The sequence below is a fragment of the Lacerta agilis genome, chromosome 6 (assembly GCF_009819535.1).
Source record: "Lacerta agilis isolate rLacAgi1 chromosome 6, rLacAgi1.pri, whole genome shotgun sequence".
In the NCBI taxonomy this organism is placed as follows: domain Eukaryota; kingdom Metazoa; phylum Chordata; class Lepidosauria; order Squamata; family Lacertidae; genus Lacerta; species Lacerta agilis.
Window position 1 is genome coordinate 20375164 of NC_046317.1, and position 27881 is coordinate 20403044.

The 27881-nt window shown below is 41.7% G+C and overlaps 1 protein-coding gene across 1 annotated transcript in view; it reads right to left on the reverse strand.

The window, feature by feature from the left end:
• The window catches only part of BCAR3 (BCAR3 adaptor protein, NSP family member), an 88821-nt gene that overhangs the window by 41041 nt on the left and 19899 nt on the right, over positions 1 to 27881 (reverse strand). The window contains 2 exon segments of the mRNA XM_033151548.1: positions 6235 to 6274; positions 19651 to 19978. Coding sequence (XP_033007439.1) covers positions 6235 to 6274; positions 19651 to 19978 — 368 coding nt within the window.

Sequence of the window (27881 nt, forward strand, 5' to 3'; positions counted from 1 at the left end):
TGGGAATCCTGCAAGCAGGAAACAAGGGCAATAGCATTCCCCTGCTTGTGATTCCTCAACAACTGGCAATTCAAAGAGTTACATCCCTACAGGTGCTCTCAGCGATGCCAGTGGGAAAACTAAGAGCATGCCTTCTGAATGTAATCGCTGGGGAAACTAATAAATTCCGCAGTTCTATCCCATCAGACAATCCTCCCCTAAGTCATCTATAAAGCACTATTCTTCAAAGCTTGCGCCCAACATCAGTATTCAACAGTAATATTTCCTTTTAAGGCAGTGATTGGGTTCATTCTTCCACCTTCCTTTCTCCAGATACATGCACAGCAGAAACAAACCTTCTTCTATGCAAAACAGATTTTCAGTGCTGACAGTGGGTGAGAAAGGAGGCCATGCCAGAGCGCTTCTGCAAATTTTTTTGCAAATGCTCCAGTACTGTGTTCTCTTCTGCACTCACAGCTGGCTCTGTCTTAGCTGCTCTCCCCCAGAGAGAAGGCATTTAAGCTGCTCATGTGCAGTTTCAGGCAAAGGCAGACGGGTGAGGAAATCCTCTAGAAGCCAGTTTGCCTTTCCATATTATTAAAAACAAAACAAAAACCTCTTAGGTGCATCTGACTATTGCTATTATTCTGCCTTATTAAAAAGCATTTCTCTTTCATGAAGAAATACAGAATTTCTTTCGCAGCTCCTTTTGCAAGCAGCCATCCCAAAGAAGATTGGCCTGTTTTCACTTGGGGAATAAAAGCCCAACTCTAAAAGAGCCATTTAACTGTGACCAGTTTCATCAGAGCTCACAGAACAAAGGAAAAGCCCTCCTCATATGGCCACTTCTCAGTACTGAGACTCCCGCAGATCAGTACATTCGCTTGTTCCCGAGACGGGCTTTTGTATAATTAGCAGCCTCCTTTTTTAATCCACAGAATGACCTAATGCATCAATACTTTAGAGGTTATAAAATGCATTCATTTGCATTCATCTATTAACACTAACACATACGACCTAAAGAACCATTAAGAATGCCTCCTCCCCAAGAATTTATGCAACAACAGGAAAAAAAAATGATTAGGCTAAAAATATCCCTCTTCACATGTCCCTGAGCAACATTAATTCCTTCTGCTTTCACTCTCCTCTGCTGTATCTAACGCAGAGCTCTTAATTTACATCCAAAAAACAAGACTAATAATTTGCTTCGGGGACACAGAGAAGCGTTTGTCAAACTAGAGGAAAACACAGATGATGAAAGGTATTGTTCAAAACGAGACTATAAATAGAGACTATGAATAGAGTTTAAATGGGCATCATAGCTCAGCACTGTTTATTGCATAGACACATGCAGGCTGTAATTATTTTCTTAAAAACTGGAGAAACTTTTATCTTCACTCAAATAGGTCTGGCAAGATCACACTTTATCCACTGAAGGCAGATGCCATGAGCATTTGCTTAGCAGTAACATCAGACCGGGAAGCCGTTGCACTGTCCCGCCAAGATGTGGAGGAGAAACTTACCCATATTTCTGCTGCTGATAAGCAACCTGGAAGTGGGGCAGTAGTGGTGGCAAGATTCCTCTAGGCATTTGGCAGGACAATACTAGCTTCTAAAGTGGCTTAATCCTATGAAATGCTACTATGTGATCCTATATCAGGTCGGTGGTGAAAAAGTTGGTTGGTACTAGTTGTTTTGACTCTTCTGCCACTGTTCTACCACTAACAGAAAATATTGAAGTATTTCTACTAGCATATAATCTTCATGCAATCTTAAAACAAATTGCAGAATGTCCCCGTGCCACACAGAATTGTAGAATCGTAGAGTTGGAAGCAGGGCCGGCACATCCATTAAGGCGAACTAGGCAATTGCCTAGGGCGCCAAAATGGAGGGGGCGCTGGCCAGGCTTGGGTGGGGGGGCGGTGCGGGCTAGCAGCAGCTTCTCCGCTGTAGCGGAGAGGTGCTGCTTGCCCCCTACACCACCATCCTGGCTCCCGCTAAAGCAGGCTTTGGCGGGGGGTGGGACGGGCGAGCAGCAGCTTCTCTGCTACAGCGGAGAAACTGCTGCTTGCCTCTCCACCACCCCCACCTCCCACTAATGCAGGCTTTGGCGGGGGCGGGGGGCGCCAGGTGGTCTGCCTAGGGCGCAAGAAACCCTAGCACCGGTCCTGGTTGGAAGGGATGCTGAGGATCATATAGTCCAAGCCCCTGCAATGCAGGAATATGCAGCTGCCCATACGGGGATCGAACCTGCAACCTTAGAGTTGTCAACACCTGCTATAACCAACTGAGCATGCCACTGCAATCTGAGCTGAGTTCATCCCGATCCCTCATTTATGGGAACAGGAACCATGGTCAGAGAAAACAGACACAGAATGTTATTGTTTATACCCTACTCATCTGAGTGGGTTGCAATGAGCTGAGACCTAGAGAATCTGTACTATAGGACATCTTCCTATGTTTTGAAATATAAAGAAGACTGAGACTGGCCAATGCAAGAGTTGAACTGATGACAAATTTAATTTTTATACGTAAAAAAAAAAACCTTGAAAATGATGAAGTTGAGTTCTTAAACTTGCAGTACAAATTTGCAACTCCTCCTTTGCTTTGCATTCTTTATTCTCACTCTGCTAGTTATGGGAAAGGGGAAAGCGCTTTTCTCGGCCTGCCCTACAAACACTGAGAATCCTATTCAGGGAAGTTCTCCCCATCCTACTAGCTGTTGCCTTCAAACTTCTGAACAGATCTAAGAGCAGGGAAAGCTTGCTTTTTACTTTTAAAAAATAAATTAAATTAAAAAGTTAGTCGAGATACAGGTGACAGCACGGTACCTACTCCTGATTTTTGCACAGGTATGGTACAGCTATAGCATCTACAACATAGCAGATGCTGCAAAGCTTGCCATGTGCCTGACCCAAGGTTTATCACTGCAAGAGCTTTTACTCTTCCTGTCACATGCAGAGAACCATTCCCAAAGTGGGTCAAACTAGGAGGAACTATTGTATAGATATCCCATTAGTTACACTTGAGAAGGCTTCAATAGCTAACTTCCAAACTTGGGTTTGGCCTGGTGGGTCAAAGTCTGAGAACCTCTGACCTATAGCTTTAAGCAAATGAATAATTTACCCAGACGTCTGTGAAATCCATTGATTGCACATATGCGACTATAAGCCCGTGCACATCCTCTCACGCCCTTGATGTGTCATGAAGACATCATTCATCCTGGCTATGGTTCCTGCCGCAGGAAGCTCTACAGAACATTTTTGGAACACCAGCGGGCTGGAAGGGAACCCATCCCATCTTAATGTATTTGGAATCAGTCCAAACAACATCCTTCAACACCTCTGAACGTAATCTGCCGTATGTAAAAGACACAAATTAATGCAGCGAGACTTTTCCACAACCAAGCAGGACTGTTGTCTAACAGTCGGATCTGTTCATGATTACTTGGAATGAGTGGTGCTTACTCCCAAGTACGCACACAGAGCTACAGCTGAAGGCCTATTTTTATGGCTAGCTTCTTATCGAAGTTGTTTCTTTCTATAAAAAGATTACCGGAAAGGAAGAGGTGAGATAACCAACAGACAGCCCAGAATGTGACTTAACTCTGAGCTCAAGGAAAACAAGCAGACTTTGTGCTTCAGTTGCAACTGCACTTCTTGTGCTACTTTAACACAAAATGATGGGAGAATAAAAGTTAGTTGCTAAAAAAAAACAACACCTGAGTACCCTCAGGATCTGACCGGGCTACTGTTTGACTGTCAGCACTTACGGTATGATTCCATCCCATTCAGAAAGGGAGTTAAAATAAAATATGGAACCTTTTTATCCTTATTGGGCTATCTATATATGAATATGAATTACACACACACAATACTATGAAATGTGTATGTAAATGGTGAACATTCCCCTAAAATGCATGGTTTTTAATCTTTTTTTCTGGAGAATATTCATTCTCACATACATTTTTTTGGCTAACTGAAACTGCATTAAAAATCTGAAGAAGTATGTGATCTGGCTTGATAGCTATGTACATATAAAACTGGAACTGAATAATTTAAAATTTTGACTGAAATAATTTTCTCCATCCCATGTTTCAGCAACATTCCCTAAGCCAATGTTTGTCTGCTTTCAGAACTCTGTTAATAACCTCCATGTGTGTGTGTGTGTGTGTGTGTGTGTGTGTGTGTGTGTGTGTGTGTGAATATGGTATCTCAAACGCACAAATCACAAGAATGACAGAGCGCTTCATGCTCCACTGCGTGGACTGTCCCTTGCTGCCTCCAAACTGGAATGTTGAACATTTGAATATTTTCCATTATATGAAAATATGCAAACTCTCCCTACAGTTAGAAAACTAGCACATAATGGAGATGTTTGCTATGAGTGGAAAAAAGCAACTATCCGCAATTGCTTAAACACATACCCCATGCCAGATGTTTCAATTGGAGAAACATTTAATAATGTTGTTACAGCAGCTTCCAAGTGTGATGCAATAACTTACCAGCTTGTAAGGCCTAGGACATTTTTTTAAAGGACTTTACATGATGGCCTCACAAAATGCGAAAAATGACTCCCTTCTAGAATTGCACCTTCTAGAATTTTATTTATAGAAATAAAATATATCCCAAAGTGGCTTAAAACATAGACAAGCAATTTGAAACCCTATAAAATATCAAAACTATACACTAATAACGTTCAGCAGAATTAAATCAATATTTAGATCAATTTCGATTTGGGTTCAGTTCTGGCCATGGTCACTCTGATGGATGATCTTTACAGAGGGCAGGGCCAAGGGGAATGAGTGCAATCTTGCTCCTGCTTCTCAATCTTTCTGCAGCTTTCAATACCATTGACCAGAGGTTTTCAACCTTTTTGAGTCCACGGCTCCCTTGACCAACTACATTCTTTCTGTGGGGAAACATGCTTTGAGCCCCAGAAGCCCTTGCCTGTAGAGCCAGGAACCCCTCATCCCTTTTCAAACACCCTCCCTTGCGGAGTGTTCCCTCAGCCTCCTCTCCTCTCCCCTCTCCTTGGCTACCAACCCGGTCTCTGAGCTGCCCCCACCCCAAAGAGAGGTGTCTCCTCCCTGGCCAGCACCAGAGGCACCATTCGCCTGGGGAGCTTGTAGCCGGGGCTGCTGCAACGAACAGTTGCGCAAGCCTTTAGGAGGCAGAGACACAATAGGACATCAGAGAAGGAAAGAGGGACAGAGGCCAGTGTTACCTGTGGCACCCCAGGGTGCCACGCCGCGGCTCACTGGTTTAAAGCCACTGCCATTGACCATGGCATGGTATCTTCCTGGACTGGCTCTGCGGGAAGGGAATTAGAGCACTGTGTTACAGTAGCTCCTGTCCTGTCTACAGGACCAAGTCCAGAAAGCAGCAACAGGCGAGTGCTTTTTGACCCCCGGTCAAAATGCTATGTGGTGTGGCTGTGAACTATTCAATCCCCAGTGCTAACTATCTGTGGAACTGGCACTCTTACAAATGCATCATAGCACCTGTTCCAAACTTGTAAGGAGTCAATCTTTTAGTGTGGCAGCATCTGCAACTTTGGAACTCCTTGCCTATTGACACTAGGCAGATCTCTTTCCTGTAGTCTTCTTGGTGCCTGCTTAAAATGTTTGTTGTTGTTTTTTGTTCAAGCAAGCCATACCAGACATGTAGAAGTTTACGTGTGTTTTTAGCTACTGTTGTTTTTAATCATCTTTTGGCTGCTTTCAAATAAACTGTTTTTATCAATAATTTTAATGTTTTATTTTAAATTTTTGTAAAGCCATCAAATGGCATATAAATCTTCTTTATATAGATATATAAACAAAATGTATATAAAAAGTATAAACATAAAAATAAAATGTTCCCTTTTCCTACATAGGTCAGTATTTGACTCTACTTAAAGTGCCCTGCTCCCAGAACCTTAATTCATATAAATGCAGTTTGTGGCACTAGGGATCAAATTGCAGATGCAAGACCATGAATACTGGAATATAATCAGAAGAAAATGAAAAAGCCCTTAGTGACAGTGCTGATTAATTACTAAGGTCACAAAGTGACCTCACCTACTTTCTACTTGTTTGATACAAGCACTCTAATTAGCTACCCCTTTTATCCTTAAGAATCAAATCACCATAATACTGTGAAACAATGAACCAGAGAAAAGATACACTTGCAATTATTGGTATTTACTAATAAGATAATGAATTTTAGCCTTTTTTATTTTTACAGGGAATCGGAAGTAAGTAATATTGCATACCTTTACATACTCCATAGCTGGGTCCATAGCATTCTGATCTCTGCAAAGGAGAAGTGCAGAAATGAGTACAAAGGTTTTGCCTCATTTAGAACAAAAATCAACATTTTATTTGCTTTTTGAATCAAGTGGCATGAATAATTCAACACACTACACACACAAGCTGAAAGCTTAGGAACTGAAGAGCATCCGTTTATTTATCTGCCATTGTTATAATTCACATACTATGTGCATCATGATCATGTTCATCTCATCGCATTCAAAGGCAGAATTAGAACCGGTTTACACAACCACTTTATACGATTGTTTACAATTCATGCTCACCTTTTGGAAATGAGTTGATTATATGAACATATCATGGCCAGATAGAAAGAATACTGAAGACTAGATCTCTCCCATTTATATTTCTTTAAAAACCAGCTGTGATGAGGCGTGAAACTGCTTTGTAAATGAACCCATGCATATCAAAGGCGCACATCAGAAAAATACAGAACTGTACTGTGTTGTAATAATAAAGGGAAACCATCACAGAAGTAGTCTCTCTCACTTTGGGGAAGAGGCCATTTAAGTTGAATATATCCAAGAATTGGCCTGTAAATGTATCTGATGATCAAGCTCTTCCCCAAGTAAAATAGAAATCACAGCTTTGGCACACATTCAGTTTGGATTGTCAAAATGTCAACACTTATTGAAAATAAGCACACAAAAGTAACTGATGCCCTTTCTATGAATTTCTTAACTCAAAAAACTCCTGAGAAAACCCATAAGGTAGGCCTGGAAACAATGCAATAGTGAATTCTATATTTGCTTTGAACTTACTGTGTTGACTGTGGGTTTTATATAGAATAGAATCATAGAGTTGGAAAAGACCACAAGGGCCATCCAGTCCAACCCCCTGCCAAGCAGGAAACACCATCAAAGCATTCCTGACAAATGGCTGTCAAGCCTCTGCTTAAAGACCTCCAAAGAAGTAGTCTCCACCACACTCCTTGGCAGCAAATTCCACTGTCGAACAGCTCTTACTGTCAGGAAGTTCTTCCTAATGTTTAGGTGGAATCTTCTTTCTTGTAGTTTGAATCCATTGCTCAGTGTCCGCTTCTCTGGAGAAGCAGAAAACAACCTTTCTCCCTCCTCTATATGACATCTTTTTATATATTTGAACATGGCTATCATATCACCCCTTAACCTTCTCTTCTCCAGGCTAAACATACCCAGCTCCCTAAGCCGTTCCTCATAAGGCATCATTTCCAGGTCTTTGGCCATTTTGGTTGCCCTCCTCTGGACACATTCCAGCTTGTCAGTATCCTTCTTGAACTGTGGTTCCCAGAACTGGACACAGTACTCCAGGTGAGGTGTGACAAGAGCGGAATACAGTGGTACTATTACTTCACTTGATCTAGATGCTATACTCCTATTGATGCAGCCCAGAATTGCATTGGCTTTTTTAGCTGCTGCATCACACTGTTGACTCATATCAAGTTTGTGGTCTACCAAGACTCCTAGATCTTTTTCACATGTACTGCTCTCAAGCCAGGTGTCACCCATCCTGTATTTGCGCCTTTCACTATTATTTTTTGCCCAAGTGTAGTACTTTACATTTCTCCCTGTTAAAATTCATCTTGTTTGCTTTGGCCCATATAAAGCATGGGATGGCATCAGTTCTATTCAAACAAACATTGAGCTATGCCAAAAGTTACAAATGAGATGTGGACTGTACCCATAGTCTTAATTCTTCAGAACCACAAGAACTTAGAAATTAATTGCATACACAGGGTATCATTTTACTGCATTTTCTACCACACTTTTCACCACATACCTGCACTTGCAAGAGCAATAAAATCATTCTTAACACTTGTCAGTGAGATACAGATGATCAAGCTACTTAAAGGATAGGTTATTTATCTGCAGGGAGGGACAGGTGACAAAGTTACCTTGGGGCAAGTCTCTACAGGCATCCTGCCAAACGGTAACACTAATATTATAACACACCCTTGCAACGGCAACCCACTGCACCGCACCACAACATTTTTTGTTGTGAAAGTTTCATTAGGGTGTTCAAATTAATCTATTCTGGAGCAAAAATGAAGAGGGCCAGCTATGAATGTGTTTGTTTGTCTAATGCTGCAATGTAAGTAAATCCCACTGAAATCTGAGGGCCTTACTTTGCAGTAAACACATTTAGGACAGATTGTGCTGTATGACAAGCATCTTCTTAGAGGACGTTTGTTAAGTTGATCTTCTGCTTGTAACTTGATATCCAAGTTGAAAAATTTTTAATGGGCTGTAATTTACTTTCTCTGGAGCCAATTTGATAAGGAATTCTGTTTTCCAGTCTTTGCATTGTTTGGGAAAAGATTATTTTAAACTCTCCAAAATCCAGAAGTCTATAAACTGAGGTCCAATACTCATGCTCATCTGAGTTAAATGGCATGTGCACAGCTTCTGTCCTGGCTAGGATACAAAACTAAGGTAGCAGCAGCGTCGAGTAAGGTACCAGTTCAGAGTTGAAACGAAGACTGGACCAGATTAAATATAGATGTCTCCTATTTGCCCCATATGTGGGCCCATACTGGGGAGCAAGAGCATATTTTAGCTTCCTGTGCACCTGACCCATCTTTGTTGTTCCTGGATGTCATTGGATTGTATGCAAGTTTTATTCAAGAAAATAAAGAGAACCCTGCTGGATGAGGCCAATGACCCATCTAGTTCAGCATCCTGTCCTCACAGTGGCCAGCTGGATACCTGTGGGAAACCCATAAGCAAAACTAGAGCACAGGAGAGCTCTCTCCTCCTGCAGAACTGGTACTCTGAAGCATTGCAGCCTCAAACTTCGGAGTCAGAGCATGACCAATGCATGATGAGTAGCCATTGATTGTTTCATGGAGGATAAGGCTATCCTCCAAGAAACTCCTTTAAGTTACTAATTTGCAGTACCATTTATTGTTGCAATGTTTTAATGAACTGTTTTCTCGTAACAAAGCTCTATTTTGAGCTATCCCCTGGCATTTTTCCTTTTGAGAGGAATTCATGCATGTTTGTATCAGAATGGAAGATGGCAGAAATCACAAGGACATGCTCCACAGGGAGATGGCTTCAGGCACCAGGACCTTTGGCAGACCAACTCTGCATTACAAAGATGTCAGCAAATGTGACATGAGGGCTGGCAACGTCAACCCTGCCATGCGCGAAGCCCTTGAAGATGACCACAGCGCCTGGAGATGATCAGTCAGGTTGCGTATCCACAGCAGTGACCAGAGGAGGAATGACCACTGCGGGGAACGCAGAGAGAAGAAATGCCATGGTGCATCTGCACATCTGGATGCCTTCATCAGCCCCAACTGCAAAGAAACATGTCTCTCCCATATCAGTCTCTACAGCCACAGAAGACGCTGTAATCTTCCAATGGTTTGACCTCACAAAGGCACACTCCTCCATTGTCTCTCAGGAGAGATAGAGGACAGATAGATGCCTGCCTGCCTGCCTGCCTACCTATATAATATAAACCAGGCTTACTCAAACTCGGCCCTCCAGATGTTTTTGGCCTACAAGTCCCACGACTCCTAGCTAGCAGGACCAGTGGTCAGGGATTATGGGAATTGTAGTCTCAAAACATCTGGAGGATAGTTTGAGGAAGCCTGATAATAAGCTTTTTCATATTGACTTGCCATCTATCTCCCCAGCCCACAAACCAAAGACAGCTGGCTACAGGCTTGCGTACCTATGTGAAAACATTCCCAGAGCAGTGCCTCTTGAGGTTGTCAGCTACAATCCCCCCCCCAATTTATTTCTCTGCAAGCAACATATTAAAGAGACCAATAAAGAAAACAAACCGCCACTGTTACAGTCTCTTACCACCAATTCTAATTAGCCATGTTTATGGGGTCACCGGAGATAAATCAACAGGATTACAACTGTGCTCAAACACAGCTGCTCGTTGAGACCTTGAGTATCAGTTGCAGTTGAAAGCTTGTTTCGCTGCCTTAGTAAGCCATCTTTCATCTGGCATTATAAAAAGTTCCTAGTCAAAGGGATCTTAACTTTCTGTAAGAACCCACCTACATCACTACCTCCCTGGGGTTTCTTTTGCTGTTTGCTTACAGCTGCTTTCTACTTGCATATACAGTATGATGAAATCAAGTAAGCCAGGGGCTCACACAAGTGTAGAGTTTGGACTGTATGTTTGGCTTCCCAGTCATCAGATAAGTCTTATTTCCATGTCAACAAAAGAGCATTTGATGTAGAGAGTAGCTCATTAGCATTGGAAAGGAAAAGATGTTTTGTTCTATAGAAGATAAGAGAACAATTATAACAAAAAGCAGCTTCTCAATTGAAGAATAGCATCAATTTAGGAACTATTTGGGGTGACATCACAGACACTCAGAAACTGCACACTAGAGGCAAAACAACCCAATGTTGCTTGCCTTTAGAGTAGGGGTCAGCAAACTTTTTCAGCAGGGGGCCGGTCCACTGTCCCTCAGACCTTGTGGAAGGCCAGACTAAATTTTCTTTTTTGGGGGGAGGAAATGAACGAATTCCTATGCCCCACAAATAACTCAGAGATGCATTTTAAATAAAAGGACACATTCTACTCATGTAAAAACACACTGATTCCCGGACCGTCCACAGGCCGGATTTAGAAGGCGAATGGGCCGGATCCGGCCCCCAGGCCCTAGTTTGCCTACCAGTGCTTTAGAGTGCTAACCTTTTGGAGGCATCAACATTTCCCTCCAGTTTTAAGCCTCTCTCTCTCTCACACACACACACACACATACCTCTGACTTGCAAATCCTGCTACTAAATGAGATAAAGGCAAAGGTACCTCTGACCATTAGGTCCAGTCACGGACGACTCTGGGGTTGCGATGCTCATCTCGCTCTATAGGCTGTGGGAGCCGGCATTTGTCCGCAGACAGCTTCCGGGTCATGTGGCCAGCATGACTAAGCCGCTTCTGGCAAACCAGAGCAGCGCACGGAAACACTGTTTACCTTCCCGCTGGAGCAGTACCTATTTATCTACTTGCACTTTGACGTGCTTTTGAACTGCTAGGTGGGCAGGAGCTGGGACCGAACAACGGGAGCTCACCCTGTCGCGGGTATTCAAACCGCTGACCTTCTGATCAGCAAGCTCTAGGTTCTGTGGTTTAGACCACAGCGCCACCTCTGTGCCTACTAAATGAGATATTTCTATTCAAAGCAGCAAAGACATTACTGTTAGTATGATAGCATACTGCAGTTGTGCTGGATCCAGAGAACAACTCAGTTGTAAGCCCTATTCAGTGCTGGAAGAAGAAATATTCACCTTCCATACATACAAAAAATCATTAACAATTTTCACTCCATGTCCCTATCTGAGCTGACAAAGTTTTGATGTGAATGCAAAAATGAAAAATACACACACACTAAAATCAGACTTTCTTGAGACATATGTCCCATAGATGGCAGCCTAATTTATATTGTTAATGTACAAGAGAGCATTAATAAAATTAAATGAATGAAACAAATTTGGAAAACTACGATATCCTCTTATTAAAGTTACATGTGAAAAGGGAAAACCATTATGCACCACCTTAAATGCATGGTAACCTATGGAAAACTGATCTTGGTTAAATGCAGTGCTTTTTTCTTAAAAAAATGTTTAGGGGTACTCTCATTTTCCTACTCATATTGAAATACTGCCCCTCAATGAGGCCAAACTTAGATTCACGAAATGTTTAGGGGTGTGCGTCCCCCTGCGCGTCCCCCCAGAAAAAAAGCACTGGTTAAATGTATTGTTTTTACGTCCTCCTCAGGACCGATTGGGGATGACTGACCTGGTGACCTGTACAACTGCTCTGTCTGCTGTCAAGGTGCAGAATGTCAATGCACAGCTCCAAGAACCCTGCTCTCCCTTCTTATGTTTCTTTATCAACTTGTACCACACAACCATTCAAACAGAGAACAGTAAACAACTAGAGCACATAGCCACCATGTGTCAGCGGAATTTCAGAACTTCAGCAGGATCATGCATAAAGAGTTACGTAACATCACAAGAGTGATCCAATAAAACTTTTTTTGTCCCCTAAAACTTTGCATCAAGTAAATTTAGTTCACATTTCTACTGGTCACAATAATCTATAGCATTTTAGCACTGCATTTTGCACACAATATTTGAACACAGTTTTTGAACAGCATTTTCACACCAAAAAAAAAAAAATGCTAAAAAGCAATTTCCTTTAGGTTTCAAATAGCTCCACTTCTGTCATCTACCAAGCACTTCACAGCTGGACTCCGATTCATTATCAATGCTCATTCTGACGACTCTTAGATGCATAAATCTCTTGAAGAAGAAGAAGAAGAAGAAGAAGAAGAAGAAGAAGAAGAAGAAGAAGAAGAAGAGTTTGGATTTGATATCCCGCTTTTCACTACCCGAAGGAGTCTCAAAGCGGCTAACATTTTTGAGATGAGAATGCATTCTTTGGCATTTTGGTATTTGTCAATTAAGTTAACCAACACGTACACTCCTCGAGTACATGGCATGCGCTCATTTCACAAGTAAAGAGTTGTCCATGTGTGTGTGTCAGTCACTAGTTCAGGAGATTTGAAACTGAGTAAGCATGTAAGTGTAAAATAAATTTGAAAGGCTTCCCATACCCAGACTTAGAATCACTAGAGCAGAATGAGGAAGCTAAGACACAGAGCATTGCAGTGAAGCTGGATTTCGGAAGCCTTTTTAAAACAGAACCAAGTGTTTTGGGGACGACTACTGGTATATTTTTTATTAAGTTCCTTAAAATACCATTCAAACCTGAACTGTGCAAACAGAACTCTATAGAGCTTCAGTACAACATTCGCTGCCAGCAGCTTCTGAACTTACTGCAGTTCTGGGGCAGGCCATTACAAATTGTTCCTTGGTGTCACTGTGCTCACTTTTCCCAAGCTCCCAGCATGCAGCTCTACTCCTCCTGTACACAATCTGCATGTCAGTGGTGGTGTGGGGAACAGCAGGTGTTAGGGTGCTTGCAGTTAAGGTGCAGAACCACCTTGATTGGACTTACATGGCCCGACTTGAGCATTTGCCCAACTATACCTGTATGTGCAACCAAGACTTGAGGAATACATTAGGATTCAAATGCCAAAGCAAATCCCGACAAGATCAACAGGGTATCTTATCCATCTACCAAAGAAGAATGCTGGTATATATACCAACATTGCAACAGACCACACTGTGCTCTAGGAAACAGTTTGTGGCTTCCAGTTCTCTTTTTAGCTCAAATGCAAAGAAGTGATCTCAAATGCCGAGAGGTCAGAATGGAAGTTATTCATGCCTGCAGGATCCAAGTTATGTTCTCCCTCTACCCCTCCCCATTATGCTCCTATTTTATATCAGCAATGGACATAGCGTTACCAAATAGTGCTGCAACAGTAATTTCCTGTATTGGCAGGGAGTGGGAATAGAAGACCTTTGAGTTACCTTCCAACTCCAAGATTCCAAGTCAGATAAGGCTTAGGGAAGCTCGGCATGAAGTCAAAGAGCCAGGAGACAAGGCCTACCAAGCATTATTGAGTCACCTAATGAGCCTGCCTTCTGCTTTGTTGAGGTCCAAAGCAGTAGAACTCCCAGCTGATCTCAAAATAATTTCTACCATTCGCTTGCAGCTGCGGCAGAGCTTCCTAAGCCATAACAGCAATATAGCTGGTGCTTCAATTATCTATGCAGCTGATGGACATTTGCAAAGCAATGTGCACATCAGTGCTCTCAGAATTAAACAAGCCCAGTGTGTTTCAAACGCTTAGTGTGTACAGTCATCATGATGTAAGGACCATACCCCCCTCCCCTTTAACAAGCATGCTTGCTCCTTTTAAATAGCCATAAATCTTTCCGGGACAAAATTCTCAACAAGTTTATGTCTCTGCATTCTCACAGCAGCCATTTTTTGCTATGCACTTTTGAAATACTTTTAAATATTTGAGTAGCTGATACTGAATGATGACTTGACTGAGCATCGTGAGATAAGAAAGGAATTTTTAAATAAAGTTTTTTTAAAAAATTGAAATCCGTACGCATAAGTTGCCTGAAGGGCACTGCACATTCCAGAGACCTACTTGCATTTTTCTTGCCTGCTTCTCTCTCATTTTTTATGTCTTTGTAATGCAAGTTAAGTTCTGTTATGCATTCACTTTCGCTCTGGAGTGCCAGTGTATATTTGCATTTAAAAATATGTACAGTGGTACCTCTAGTTACATACTTAATTTGTTCCGGAGGTCCGTTCTTAACCTGAAACTGTTCTTAACCTGAATCACCACTTTAGCTAATGGGGCCTCCCGCTGCGCCGCCAGAGCACGCTTTCTGTTCTTATCCTGAAGCAAAGTTCTTAACCTGAAGCGTTATTTCGGGGTTAGTAGAGTATGTAACCTGAAGCGTATGTAACCCGAGGTACCACTGTATCATGATTTTGCAATCACAGCATTCCTGCATCATAGCCAAATATAATTTTTGCACTACATAATCAACTCTACAGATTTACTGTGAGAGTTACAGAGCCAAACAACAACAGTTGAAATCAGGACACTTGCTTTGGTCAAGCCTCCCCAGGAACGTGCCCAGAGGTAGATTTCAATAAAACTGTAATGTACACAAGTTATAAAGCTTTTAAGTACTCTGCTATAGCTCACAAACCATATGTGGTCTCAGATATGCCAGTAACAAAAGCTTCTCTCAGGACTGATTTTACATTCTGCAGCCCGGGACACATGCCAGGACAGAACGTGCATGTCTGCTTCATGTTTTTGGATATGTATTTTACAGAGCACCAAAAAGGAAAACACATGAGAGTGACAATGAGGAAGCTATCATGTCCCCATTTAAAATAAATTTTGGAAGGGACAAGTGTCAAAATATAAACGTCATACTAAACTGTTGATGCATTCATGTATTTTGATGATTCAGGTATTATTTCTTTCGTGTATGCATTATTTATTTATTTATAAATAATAATTTTATTGTTTATCCCCCGCCCATTTGGCTGGGTTTCCCTATTCACTCCAGGCGGCTTACAGAATATATAAAACTTAATAAAGCATCAAACATTAAAAACTTCCCAATACAGGGTTGTCTTCAGGTGTCTTCTAAAAGTTGTATAGTGCTTTATCTCCATGACATCTGAAAGGAGGGTGTTCCACAAGGAGGGTGCTACTACCGAGAACCATTTTACATTTATTATGTAAAACATTGTTTACATAATAAACCCTTTTATAACCCATAATAAACCCACCACCCTTTTCCATTAAGGCCTCAGAGTGGTAATACAAATATATATATATCTGAGCACTGGCAGCAAAAGGGAGATTTGGCCCAGTGTGTCAATAAAGGCAACTCAAGGCAAACCTCTGCATCGCAAACATTCTAAAACTACAAGATTGCTTTGCTTATACTGATGGTGAAAGTGGAAAAGCATGTAGCACCAGCATAATGTTCACCATATAAGCTTGCAAATGCCAGATACTTGGGACTGTTCTTTATTACTTCATAGATTTCTTTCTTTAAAGAGGAGACATAGCTAGAACAGTGACTCAAACAGTCTTTTGTGTGGGCAGGCGAGTTTTTTTTGGGGGGGGGCGCGTCCTAGGCGTTTGTGAATTAAATTTTAAGACACACTAAACTTAGGGCACACTATTGTGCCCAGGAAGAGTTTGGAATTATTATACTGGGTTAAGTAAAATCTATGCCTGCCCTCTTCCCAATTTCCAACTGCCAAGGCTGCACAAAACACCACTGTTTATGTACAAGCTAAACAGTCACCAGCATTTATAATAAATAATATGCTTAAACAGCTACATTCTTGCTTGCTTGCTTGGAGACATAAGTACAATCTTTACCCCACTATATCAACACACTAGATTGCTTACGTGAAAGAAGGCCTGTAAGGAAGCAGCAGAGCATTCTTCTTCTGATAGTATCTCTGGCTATTTGTACCATCCAGTAAAATAGCAAAAGTTAGACAAGGCAATAAGTTCATAAACCAGCTCAAACAAGCAGCAACCTTCTGATAAGGTTGCTCTACAACAACAATAAGCCCCCTCCTTAGGGCATTTCTTTCCATCTGATCTCAATCAAGAAGACTCACACAGCAGGGCCATGCACCCTGCACCACACAATTGTACTGCATGACAGCCCCTCCCAAACACCATTGACGTGGTAGAGGAAGTTCTGAAGAGGAGACATCTAATGACATGTGTAGGTTCTATCCTACACATGCCAATCATGCAGCTCATGGAAACAGCTTACAATCCATTCAACTGGATTTCCCCCTTCAGATCTTCCCCCGACAGGTTGACAAGTGTGAGGGTGGGGGCACAGACAATAGCACACACAGGGTGAGCATATCCTAATCTGCTGTCCCTACGCAACTGACATCACACGTAGGGAAACACAGGGGTGGGTCTACTATGAAATTAATGTAGCTTAAGCTTCAGGGCCCCTAATCCGGGAGGAGCCCCAGAAGCAACTTTAGTCCACACTGCTTAAAAATTTGGGGTCTGGTAGACCCAATTTGAGTTGCACTTGGATGTTTACAAAATGTGTCTGAACTAAATCGAGGTTATGTTGACATTCAACAACCAAAAAACCCCATATATTTACTGTTAATATTGTGAATTCTAGTATCTGGACTGCCTGTTCTTCAAGCCCTTTTCAAAGCCAAATTTCAGGGAGAAATAGTACCTCACTTATAATAGCAAGCCATTCTTTCTTCTTTACAGTGCAGTAAATGTAACACAATATTTTAAAAGATGTATTATCACAGATCTACAGAACTATTGTCCAAATAGGTCTCTAGAAGTCATCCAATTCCTACACCCTTCTCTCTCTCCAGCATTCATCATCTGAAGTCTATCCACCTGCATGGAAAATAGGATTAACACAAACCACTGAAGAGATGATTATACACAGCTACTTTATAAAAGCTTCTGGAGCCAAGGATTCCACAACCTTCCCTTGGTGACTCAATAGCTGTTGGACTGTGGTAAGCAATATTACTGAGGAACACATCACCCGCAACTGTCCCACATTATAGTACTTTGTGGCTACCATAATTTAAGGAAAAATTGAATAATGAGTTCCATGGTGAACAGATATTTGGCATTAACAATCCAAGTAACCAAGATGAGCAAACTAAAACATTTTAGACTAAGAAAAGATACTGAAGTACCTCAAAGTTTTGCGTCATTTGCAAAATTGAATAAAGATCCCCTCCATTGTTTTCATCTGAGTAGCTGGTAAAAATGTTGAAGGGAACCAGGTCTAAAACAGAGCCCTGCAGTACTCCGTTTGAAACCACCCTTCAGTTTGATGAGGAACCATTGGTGATCACTGAGTATAGTTTTCCAACCAACTTTGCTGAAATCAAGGTAAATTACATCCACCACATTCCCATAATTAACTACACTTCTGTACTAACCCAAAGGGAGAGAGGGGTACCAGGCTGAAGTTACACTCAACAAATCCATGCTAGGCTTTCTGCTAATCACTGCATCGTTATGAAGATGCTTACAACAAAATGCTTATTGGGACTTTATGTTCTAGCACAGTGGTTCCCAATTAGATAATTACTGAGGACCCCCTATTTTTCCAAAGCCAACCCATGGACCCCCTACTTTTGAAAATTTTGATAACTCTATGGTAGTTAGCTCTGCAAAGCATTTTTTTGAACAAAATGTGGGGTAGCAAAGGATTTTAGGTATACAAAAAAAGACCATAAAATTTGTGATATTACCGTGCAAAAATGACAAAAAAAATAGTTGGGGGAGAGGCAAGGGATGGGGCCACGGACCCCTAATTGGGAACCACTGTTCTAGCATCTTCCTTGGTAATGAAGTCCGATTGACCAGCCTGTAATCTGCTGAATTCTCCCTCTTCCTTTTTTTAAAAAAAGATTGGACATCAGCCTGTTTCCTGTCCAGTAGAGTTCAAAGTATAATGTAGGGAGGCACACATCCCTCTGCATATCAGATTACCGGTACTACCCCTAGTGTTTCCAGTGTTCACTCTCTGTTCTAGAGAAGGGCGTAGATGAGCAGCAAAGCATTCATGAAGTTGTTTGTTCTGTCTGAATGCTGCTTTCTGCAAACCCCACAAGATTATACTAGAAATGGCCATCCCACAATGATACACACATCTGCATAAATATCCTCAAGAATGATAAAGCACAGCCTTAAGAGATTTTCCTCACAGTGATGGGTTGCAACCTGGGCTGGGCCCCAAGCCCTTGTGGAATGTACCCATCTTTTCTGACCTTGCCTAGACCTTGCTGTAGGGTGAAGCGATGACACGCCCAACCTAGTCAGACTTCAGGTATTCAGAGACTGTAAAACTCAGTTACAAAAGCTCTCAGGCGGCAGTCTTCAGTCTGTAGCATCTTAGCTCCTGCACAGGAGCAAGAGCAGCTGCTGAAGCCAGTCACAGCAATAGGAGCAGCTGCTGCACAGCAGCTGCACCCCATATGCTTCCAATGCCAGGTATGCCAGTGGTTTGCCAGGACTCAACTGCCTCCATTGGTGCATGGCAAGGGAGAAAGTTTTGTGGATTGTGCCTTTTGCTGCTAAGTTTTGGAATAAATATATGCAACATGGTGACGTCAATGAATTCTTCTAACTATGCTTTAGTCAGAGTAGATCCACAAAAATTAATGGGTCTAAACTGGCCGCATCCGTTCATTTCAATGGGTCTACTCAGAGTATAACTAACATTGCACACAACCCAGTCTTTTTATGCCAACTTCACTTTCCTGTCCCCCAACGCAGAGAGACCTAGCAGTATCTCTAATGAGACAGAGCTCCCAATGTGTCAAATCAAAACTAAATATGTTTAACCAAACAAGACATGCTGTTGCAAACGGAGGCCAAAACAGACAAAGAAGCAATTTATGTGACAGATGCCTGCTGCTTTTGTTTGAGAGATGAAAGACGGACACATCTGCTAGTCTTTTTTTTTTTTTTAAGGCTAAAAAGCATTTCCCCTGTTAACCGCAATGCATAAGAAAGAACAACTGGGCACTGCAAAAGGAGCACATTGCTACAGTTACTGCTAAAAAGGATGAGCATCAAATGTAATACTGTATTGGTTCCTCTCAGGGCTATGCATAGAGGAAAGAGAGCTAATAGATATGGTCGTTTTAGGCATGGGCAGGGGAAGTAAGATGGTTTACTTTTATTCTGCCACTGTGCCTGCTAATCACTTTTTTCTTTTAAGTTCAAATTATTTACATATAAATGGCTGCTATAAGCAAGCAAATAAAGCAACAACTGTAAAAGGACAGCATATTTACTTATGGAGAGCATAAACAAATATGTGTTCACATATGCATTGCAATATTTTAAGCATCACTAGAAATACCAATAAACTTAGGTAGCAATCACAGCAGGTTTAAAATGTAACATGATTTACCTGCGGTGGAAGTTCTCACTCTTGTGGTTTTTCTGGAAACACTCCCCTGTAACACCTTGCATCAAAGGTTCTTGGGGTCGATGTGCTTTGGAGTACGGTGAAGTCCCCATGTGGCTAAAAACATCACAGGGACCAACAGGAATAGTCCCTTTTTTCTTCCTTGGAAGGGTGCCATGAATGGAAACATCTTGACAGGTATGGGAGCGATGGTCTGCCAGAGATGGTTTGCTGCTCAAAAGGTCCATAGAAGATGCCAGCGAGAACTCATGGCTCATCTGCGTATTTCTTGGGAGACTTGCAAATTTCCCAGCTGCTATCATTCTTAATTCTAGAAAACAAAAGTTGTGCATGGTGGAAGTTAGAGAAACACCAAAACTAACTTCCTAGATCAGGGTAGGCTAAATCATGGATCAATTGTTTCTATTCAAGTTCCTCGTGTATAAAGGAAAAAAGAGAGTATATCCCTAAAATTAAGGGTTGGCAACTGCGAGCTCTGAAAGCAAAGAAAGGCTGCCACAAATATACTCAGTTTTAGATTCTAGAGTCCTGGCTTTCACCACAGTAGCTGCTGTGACTTCCAAGTCAAAACTGCACTGACAAGACTTTGAAAAAATTTAGATGGAAGAGTGTAGTTGGAATAGGAACAGCATGGGTAGTGTTGATAACCGCTCAGTCATCTCTGATAGCTATTTATAAAGGTAACTGAAAATTCTGTAAAACAAGAGTAAAAGCTGCAATAGTAGTGTCAATGGCTACTATTGCTCTGATATCCAACGCGAGAGCAGCTCAGCTCACCAAGTATACTGATCTCATTCACTTGCATAATATCTTACACAATGCTTTGCTAGTACTGTACAGTAGTTTGTAGGGTTGGCTCAATATGCATGACAAGACCCAGGGCTAGAGACTCAAACATACATGTGAGTGTTTGGAAGGATTTCTGGAAGTTAGACTGTTATTACCGACAACATTTATCTTTCTAATTGTTTTTTAACCCCCCAAATTTTTAAGCAGGTCAAACACCAGCCAAGAATCATTAACTACAGCTAAGCTGTCAGAAAAGACTGATATTGTACAGACTACCCTCAATTTAAGAGATTACAAATCTAAGCTCAGCAAGGGGTGCTATTTGAAAAAATATATATTCAGTGCTGCAAGAAAGAGGCTTGAGAAGCAAAGGTATGCTCATGTTTCTAAATGCCTGTCAACAAAAAATGCATACACATGCTTGGATTGTGAGTTCCTGTAAGCAAAACTCTTGCTCATGGGACGTTCCCTCCAGAGTAAGCGGGGGAGGCGATTTTCAGATTCTCTATCCCCTTGAAAATCTGTAGGGGCCCTTCCAGAAAAATGAAGTGGGAATTCAAGGAGGAAATGGCAAAAAGTGTGTCCCTGTCTTCTACCTGTAGGAGCCTATGCTGGATCGAAAGACCTTTGACAAATGGAATGAGACCTTCTCAAAAACTTGCAGCCAACAAATTGCAGTCTTACAATAGATATAGAGTGCACAAGTAGGCAAGGACATAACAGAGGTGTCAGTTGCAAGCATCCAAATGACAACACAAATCAAAACATCCAAGTGAAATGAATGAAGGGCAGGGATAGTTGTGGGCCACACCAAAAGAAATAATATCCATTTTATGCAACTGTTAAAATCTGAATTCTGGGCCGGGGGGGGGGGGGGAAATTGTAGCATTTATCCCATGCTAAAGTTACCGGTAAGTGTTCTCAGTGTAAATTGTACAAATAGGTCACAGAATTACCTTCTCGTATACTTTTCTCATATGTTTTTATCATACATGTCTCCTCATCTCTACTATTTGTAGCTGCTGCATTCTATCAGCACTTACCTAGGAGTGAACCCCATTGAACTAAATGGGACATACTACTGGGTAGACATGTACAGAATTACACTGTTAGAGGGTTATTCATATTCTGTGTTATTCCCCTTAAGGTACACACTCCTGCAACACTTTATCCTAAAAACGCCATGGGTGGAATTCAATGTCAAACTGTGTTGAATATCCCACCTGTGCAAGCATATTAGCTTGCCAGTTGAAATGACCCCCCCCCTTTCCCTTGTTTTCTGGGGGTTTTCCTGAGTCCCCCTCCCAACAAGCCAATTTCAGGGGTGTGTGGAGTGGAGCCCCTTTGAGAAAGCACAAACCCTTGCATGGGGCTTCTATCAACAGGGTTTGTTAGGTGAATCCTGCCCTATGATTTTATGTAACCCTTATACAGTAGTAGGCTCAAGAAGAAATCTTCCTCCCTGAGAGGGATTTCCCCATGCAAACCAATATCCTAGCATGAAGACATCCAAGACATGCTTATAATACAGGTAACCAGCACAAAATAAAATAATAATAATAATATATTATTTATACCCCACCCATCTGGCTGAGTTTCCCCAGCCACTCTGGGTGGCTTCCAACAGAACATTAAAATGCAATAATGTATTGAACATTAAAAGCCTCCCTAAACAGGGCTGCCTTCAGATGTCTTCTAAAAGTCTGGTAGTTGTTTTTCTCTTTGACATCTGGTGGGAGGGCGTTCCACAGGGCGGGTGCCACTACTGGGAACGCCCTCTGCCTGGTTCCCTGTAACTTGGCTTCTCGTAGTGAGGGAACTGCCAGAAGGCCCTCGGCACTGGACCTCAGTGTCCAGGCAGAACAATGGGGGTGGAGACGCTCCTTCAGGTATACTGGACTGATATGGCTTTTTGCTGAGCCTAAGCAGTTGTACAAGTTTTTCACTACACAGCTGGGAGATCTCAAAATGCCTTAAAGGATATAGTATTAAATTCAGAGATGAGTATTGCTGAAAACGCAGATTTGCTAGGAAATGCTCTTTTCTTCTTTCTCTGCCAGTGTCAGCTCAGTCAACCAGCTTCAAAGGTTGGATCAAGATGCTGGAGGGGTTTATTACAAAAAGATATGGAAACAAGCTTTGCATGTCTTTGCTGAAGTGCGATCAACTACAAAGCTTCAAACTCTGAGAACTAAGGCTACTTGGTACAATTTTTATCTAGGAGTTCCAGGATGTCCCCAGTTAAAGCTACCAACTTTTGAACCAGCCTCCAAAATAACACCATTTATCTCCATGCTTTACAACTGTTCACTTGCTGATTTCTCTATGTTAAGCTGCTATTTAAAAGGCACAAGTGATATCACAGGGTTTTTTTTTCCTGATCAGTTGGCAACCTGGTGATGAATCAAGGTGTGGACTGGGAAACCCACCAATGTTGGTTGAGTAAGACATGCTTATACATTCTTTCCACATTATTATTTTCATCAAGAAAATGACTACAAAAATAACTCCAGGAAAGCACTTTTTTCTGTTTTCCTTAGAATGTTACAGAGTAAACAGAATAAATGCAAAGTAAGGAGCCTGTTGGATAATGATTAATTTGTGTCATTGTTAATGAGTTTCATGTCCATTCAGGAAACCAGCAGGTATGAAGTACTACAGACTCATGTCAATCATCAAAACTCTGGGTGTGGGGCACATACTCACAGGGATAGACTGGAGTGACATCACTGCTAAGGTACCACAAACCACAAGAAAAGTTATGAAGCAGACTGTTAAATCTTCTTGAATGCCAGTACTGTGGTTCAATCTATGCTCATTAGAAGTTTGCAAAGCACAGTCCCAAGCATTCAAGTGAGATCATTAGCGTCCTTGCCCTCCTTATCTTCTTTGATTTGACTGCTTCTTGGCAAGGTTGTTTGAAATGAAGTTAAACATGCCATCATACTCTTTTGAAAGTTTTACACCAGTATCGAAGGCTATCCTTTTGTTCACTCTTGTCCTGAGTTAGGAAGCAAAAATAAAAATAAAAATTCTACATACACCATATTTCCTGTTCCACATCCAAACATTCCAAGGCAGGGATGGCCAACATCTTGGGGGTGGGGTGCTACTTCCTCATGAGCAGCAAGTCTTCCAATGAGAGCTTCCCACTTACTGATCACACAGTGATCAGGGCAGGACTTTGGGGCAGAAGGCCAATGCCTCACCAAACAGAAGAGGTGCTCCCAAAATACACAAGAGCTAGCTTATCACATTTTGAAGCGCATTAATACATGCTACCATCAAAAGACTGCCCCTGCAGAAAGAACATTAGGCAAAGAATCTAAAATTACTTAATTACACCACTGAGAACATGTGTGAACCAAGTACTGTAGCTAGTTTAATGGTGCAGCATTGTTGAACAAGTGTACACAGAGCTGACCGGATCAAAGTTTGGAAGAGTGAATCTTTATTATTTCAGCCATGTATCTTTCAGACACTGCTGGGTCATGAAATTGGATAATACTGGGATCCAGATCAAATAAAAATGGGATTCGGCTCTGGGACAAACAAACAAACAAAACCTTGAAACTACTTAAATTGCATCTCTAGAAACATGTTCTCTTATTAGCTGGGGGAAATGCCTAAAACCATAACAAAAACAGATTCCAAAAACAACAAATAGTATTATTTTAGTTTGCTTCTTTTGTATCTTCTCTTTCCAGCATGTCACAGTAGAATTATATCTGCAGCATGGTCATTAACCCTAAGGCTAGTTTTGTTGACAGAAAGCCACAAGGAAGAGATACTGTAAAAGACATTAAAACCTCAAAACTCACAGAGAAACACCAGCAGTTGTTACATCAGCAGTTAAGTTTACAGTCTGTAGGTAGAAAGTTACACTTAGATCTGGAAGACTTGGGTTGAAATCTATCTCCACCACAGATGCATTTGCCAGCCAATCCACTTATTCAAACTAAACATAGCCTGGCACTCCTGGGACCCTGCAACGTGAGAATACAGATTGGGGGGTAGTGGTAGACATCACATTATCACTGTCTCCAAGCATCTATAACTTCTTGCCCACAAAGCTACCACATCAGGGAGCATGGTTTTGGCATGACCTTCTCCCAGATGTGCTTGTTTTTAATCTGTGCCTAGAGTTTTTATACTTGGAATCACTGAAACCATCAAATCCCACACACCTGAATTGTGAAGTGGCACAATGCTAAGGGCTACTTGATATTTCTGAAGATGTAGATTGGCAGAAGCCACACGACTAAACGACTAAACAAACAACAACAACAACAACAATATTAAAGGAAATGATGTTGTGGAGCCAAACACAATATAGGTAACTTATTTGCAATTTAAATTTGTCATCGATAGGAGGAAAAATGACTAAAATTATTTTAAAAGACATTTGGGGACCAGATGAACTCCTTTCACACACAGTTTGAGTCTAGGGATACCACTTACAACATATGCCTCATCCATCCTTTGGAAAGTTCAAAGCAGTTTCCATGAAATTCACAGGTAGTTTTCCATCCATATAAGGGCTAGGCTAAGATCAGCTAAGTTTCCATAATCTAACTCAGGGGTCACCAAACTTTTTCAGCATGGGGCCAGTCCACTGTCCCTCAGACCTTGTGGGGGGCCGGACTATATTTTTTTTGGGGGGGGGGTGATGCAAGAGCACCACAAGCCCCGGTGGCTGCTTACCTGTGTCTTGCGAGAGGCAGGGGCTGGTGAGGGCGGCAGGACAAGGAGCGGCTCTGGAGAGGGGCTGCTTAAAATGGCGGCCACTCAAGTGCTGCTGCTGGCACCAACAAAGCCCAGCCCCCTTCCTCCTCTAGGCAGGGCTGGGAAAAGCCAGGAGGGAGGGAGGAGGCGTCCCCTCCGTGTGAGGGAGGGAGGGAGGGGGAAAGAACGTGCACGTGCTGGTGATCCACGCAGCGATTCCCAGACCGTCCGCGGGACAGATCCAGAAGGCAATTGGGCCTGATCCGGCCCGCAGGCCATAGTTTGCCTACCCATGATCTAACTGTTCTATGAAGCCTAAGGTGTCTCTGGCTCCTATTCCCTACTATGCATAGCTGTCAACCCTCCCTGCTGTTTCCCAATGCTGTAATAAGGGAATTTCCCGCAAAAAATGGAAAGGTTGACAGCTATGTTATGACCTGCTACAGTTGTGCCATTATTAGGGTAAAGCCAAATGGCTTTCTATACTGATCCTAAACATATTTATTTCAACTGAGCCTCAAAGTGAAAAGTTTAGGACCACAGAATTTTAATGAAAATATAGATTCTGAAAATCATGAGCTCTCTACAGATAAAAGACATAAAATTTTTGAGCCATTACTCTTTTGGATAATCTGTGAGGATAGATTAACTGTCTAAAACTTACTGATCATATTCTGGTCTGTATACATCCAGGCTCTAGAGATCAACTTCTCTTCCATATTTTGGTCTAATGAAGATGCCTGTGCAAGAATATCAGTTAATATTTCTATCAATAGAAAAGGTTAAATAGCCTGGTTTAGCCTAAGTTGGTTTGCATTTCTGTTTTCACAGGCACAGTCTCCAATATACGTAGGCACTGCAATACAGAAATCCAGGGCTTGCTTTTTCCTTTTTTTTGACAAACGAACCTTTGAAAAAGAATACAAAGGGGCTGTGGAACACACAGCCTGATAAAGATAAAAGATTACCGGTATCTGGAGGGAATAAACACACCAAAAGCAAAAAGTCTGCTTAATTCCATCACCAACAAGTGTGTCTGCAAATTGTCAAAACTTCAGATATCAAAGGGTTCCAGCTTTGTGTAAAGAACACAAGAAGAACCCTGGACCCTTCCAGCCCAGATCTAGTCCAGCATTCTGTTATTACTGTGACCAACAGATGCCTATGGGAAGCCCACAAGCATGAGTACAATAGTTCCCCCCAGAACTAGTCTATGGCACTACACCACTTTAATAATTAAAAATGCTGACTCATCTTTAACATACATTATGAACATCTGAAAGCACATTGGAGCAGCCCCCGATGACGACAGCATTGTTCTGAATCAGCGGGATGAGCATGGCTGGTTCATTTCTACCCCAAGCCAAAAGTGAACACATTTGTGGGGATAGCTCTTAATTGCTTGAGCGAACTCTTTTTCTTTCTGTCCCTTTTTTACTCATTACCCATGCCGAGCCAGCCAAAATCAAAAGAATTAATGATTTATTTTCCAAGTAATTTTAGAGCCAATTTATAGCCCCAAAGCAATCCATCTTACAAAAGGAAAAGCCAGAGCAGCAGCACATGTTACAAATTGAGTCACCCAGTGTGGGAACTTTTATTGTAATGGTTATGAATGTACTTGGTGAGGCTTCCTAGGCAGGTTAGGGCAGGAGCAGACTTCTCTCCCATTTGTACACAGTCACATTTTTGTCTGTGCTACCTCTACCCTCTATTCGCCTCCAACCCCAGTATCTCAACCCCAGGACACCTTGTCATTGAGCTCTGGCACTAATAAATTTGTGTATCTTCTCTGGTGTTGCACTGACCAACAGTACTGAGAACCAAGAAAGAAGAATACACTTTTAATCCCACTTTTATTTTGGGGTAGCTCTTTTCTTGGGAACTATACAGTAGATCTCTGGGGAACCTCTGATACATCAATGACAGGGTCCCCTATTGTGCTGTTATTGGCTACAATTGCTCAATTGGTATTTCAGCTCTTCCCATCCACCAACTAGAACATCCTGGGGAAATATTCCTCTTGAAGAACAGACCTTAAGTGAGGCAGAACAAAATACCTGATTGCTAAGCTTGATGAAATCAAACCACAGCCCTCCCAGGTAATGAGGGTATGCCAAAACTGCTTTGACTGATTCTACACCCTGAAGCCTTTTCTTGCCTTGGAGAGAACTTGATAAAATCGAGTTTTAGAATCACAGTTCTTAACATAACACATGGTGTAAAAGGGCTTCTCCACTGGTATCTCCATATGCCTCCTGCAGTTGCTTTTAAAGTCAGGAGACCATCCAGAGTGGGATTCAACATGCAAAACCTTCTGTCAGAACACAAAATCAGCAACCCCACTCCCTATAAGCCTAAGCACCTTTTGCTCATTCATATGGGTATTAAGATCTCTGAATTTATTAACTTCCAGCTAAAGTGACAATTTTATTCATATCTTAATTGTTTTAAATAATTGTTTTTACTATTATACTACTTTGACATGAGGCTACCATGCAGGTTGATGATCAAATTACATGGTCCATCAACACTGGAGCAATTGGAGCTCCCAGGCCAATTACTGGACCTACATATTCTTAATATGAATTATTCCTGTCAATGGGATTCTATGTGACTGTCACATTAAACCATATGCATCTCTTTTGAGAGTGAATTTAAAATAAACTTCCAAATAACATTATATAGTCAAAAAGCAA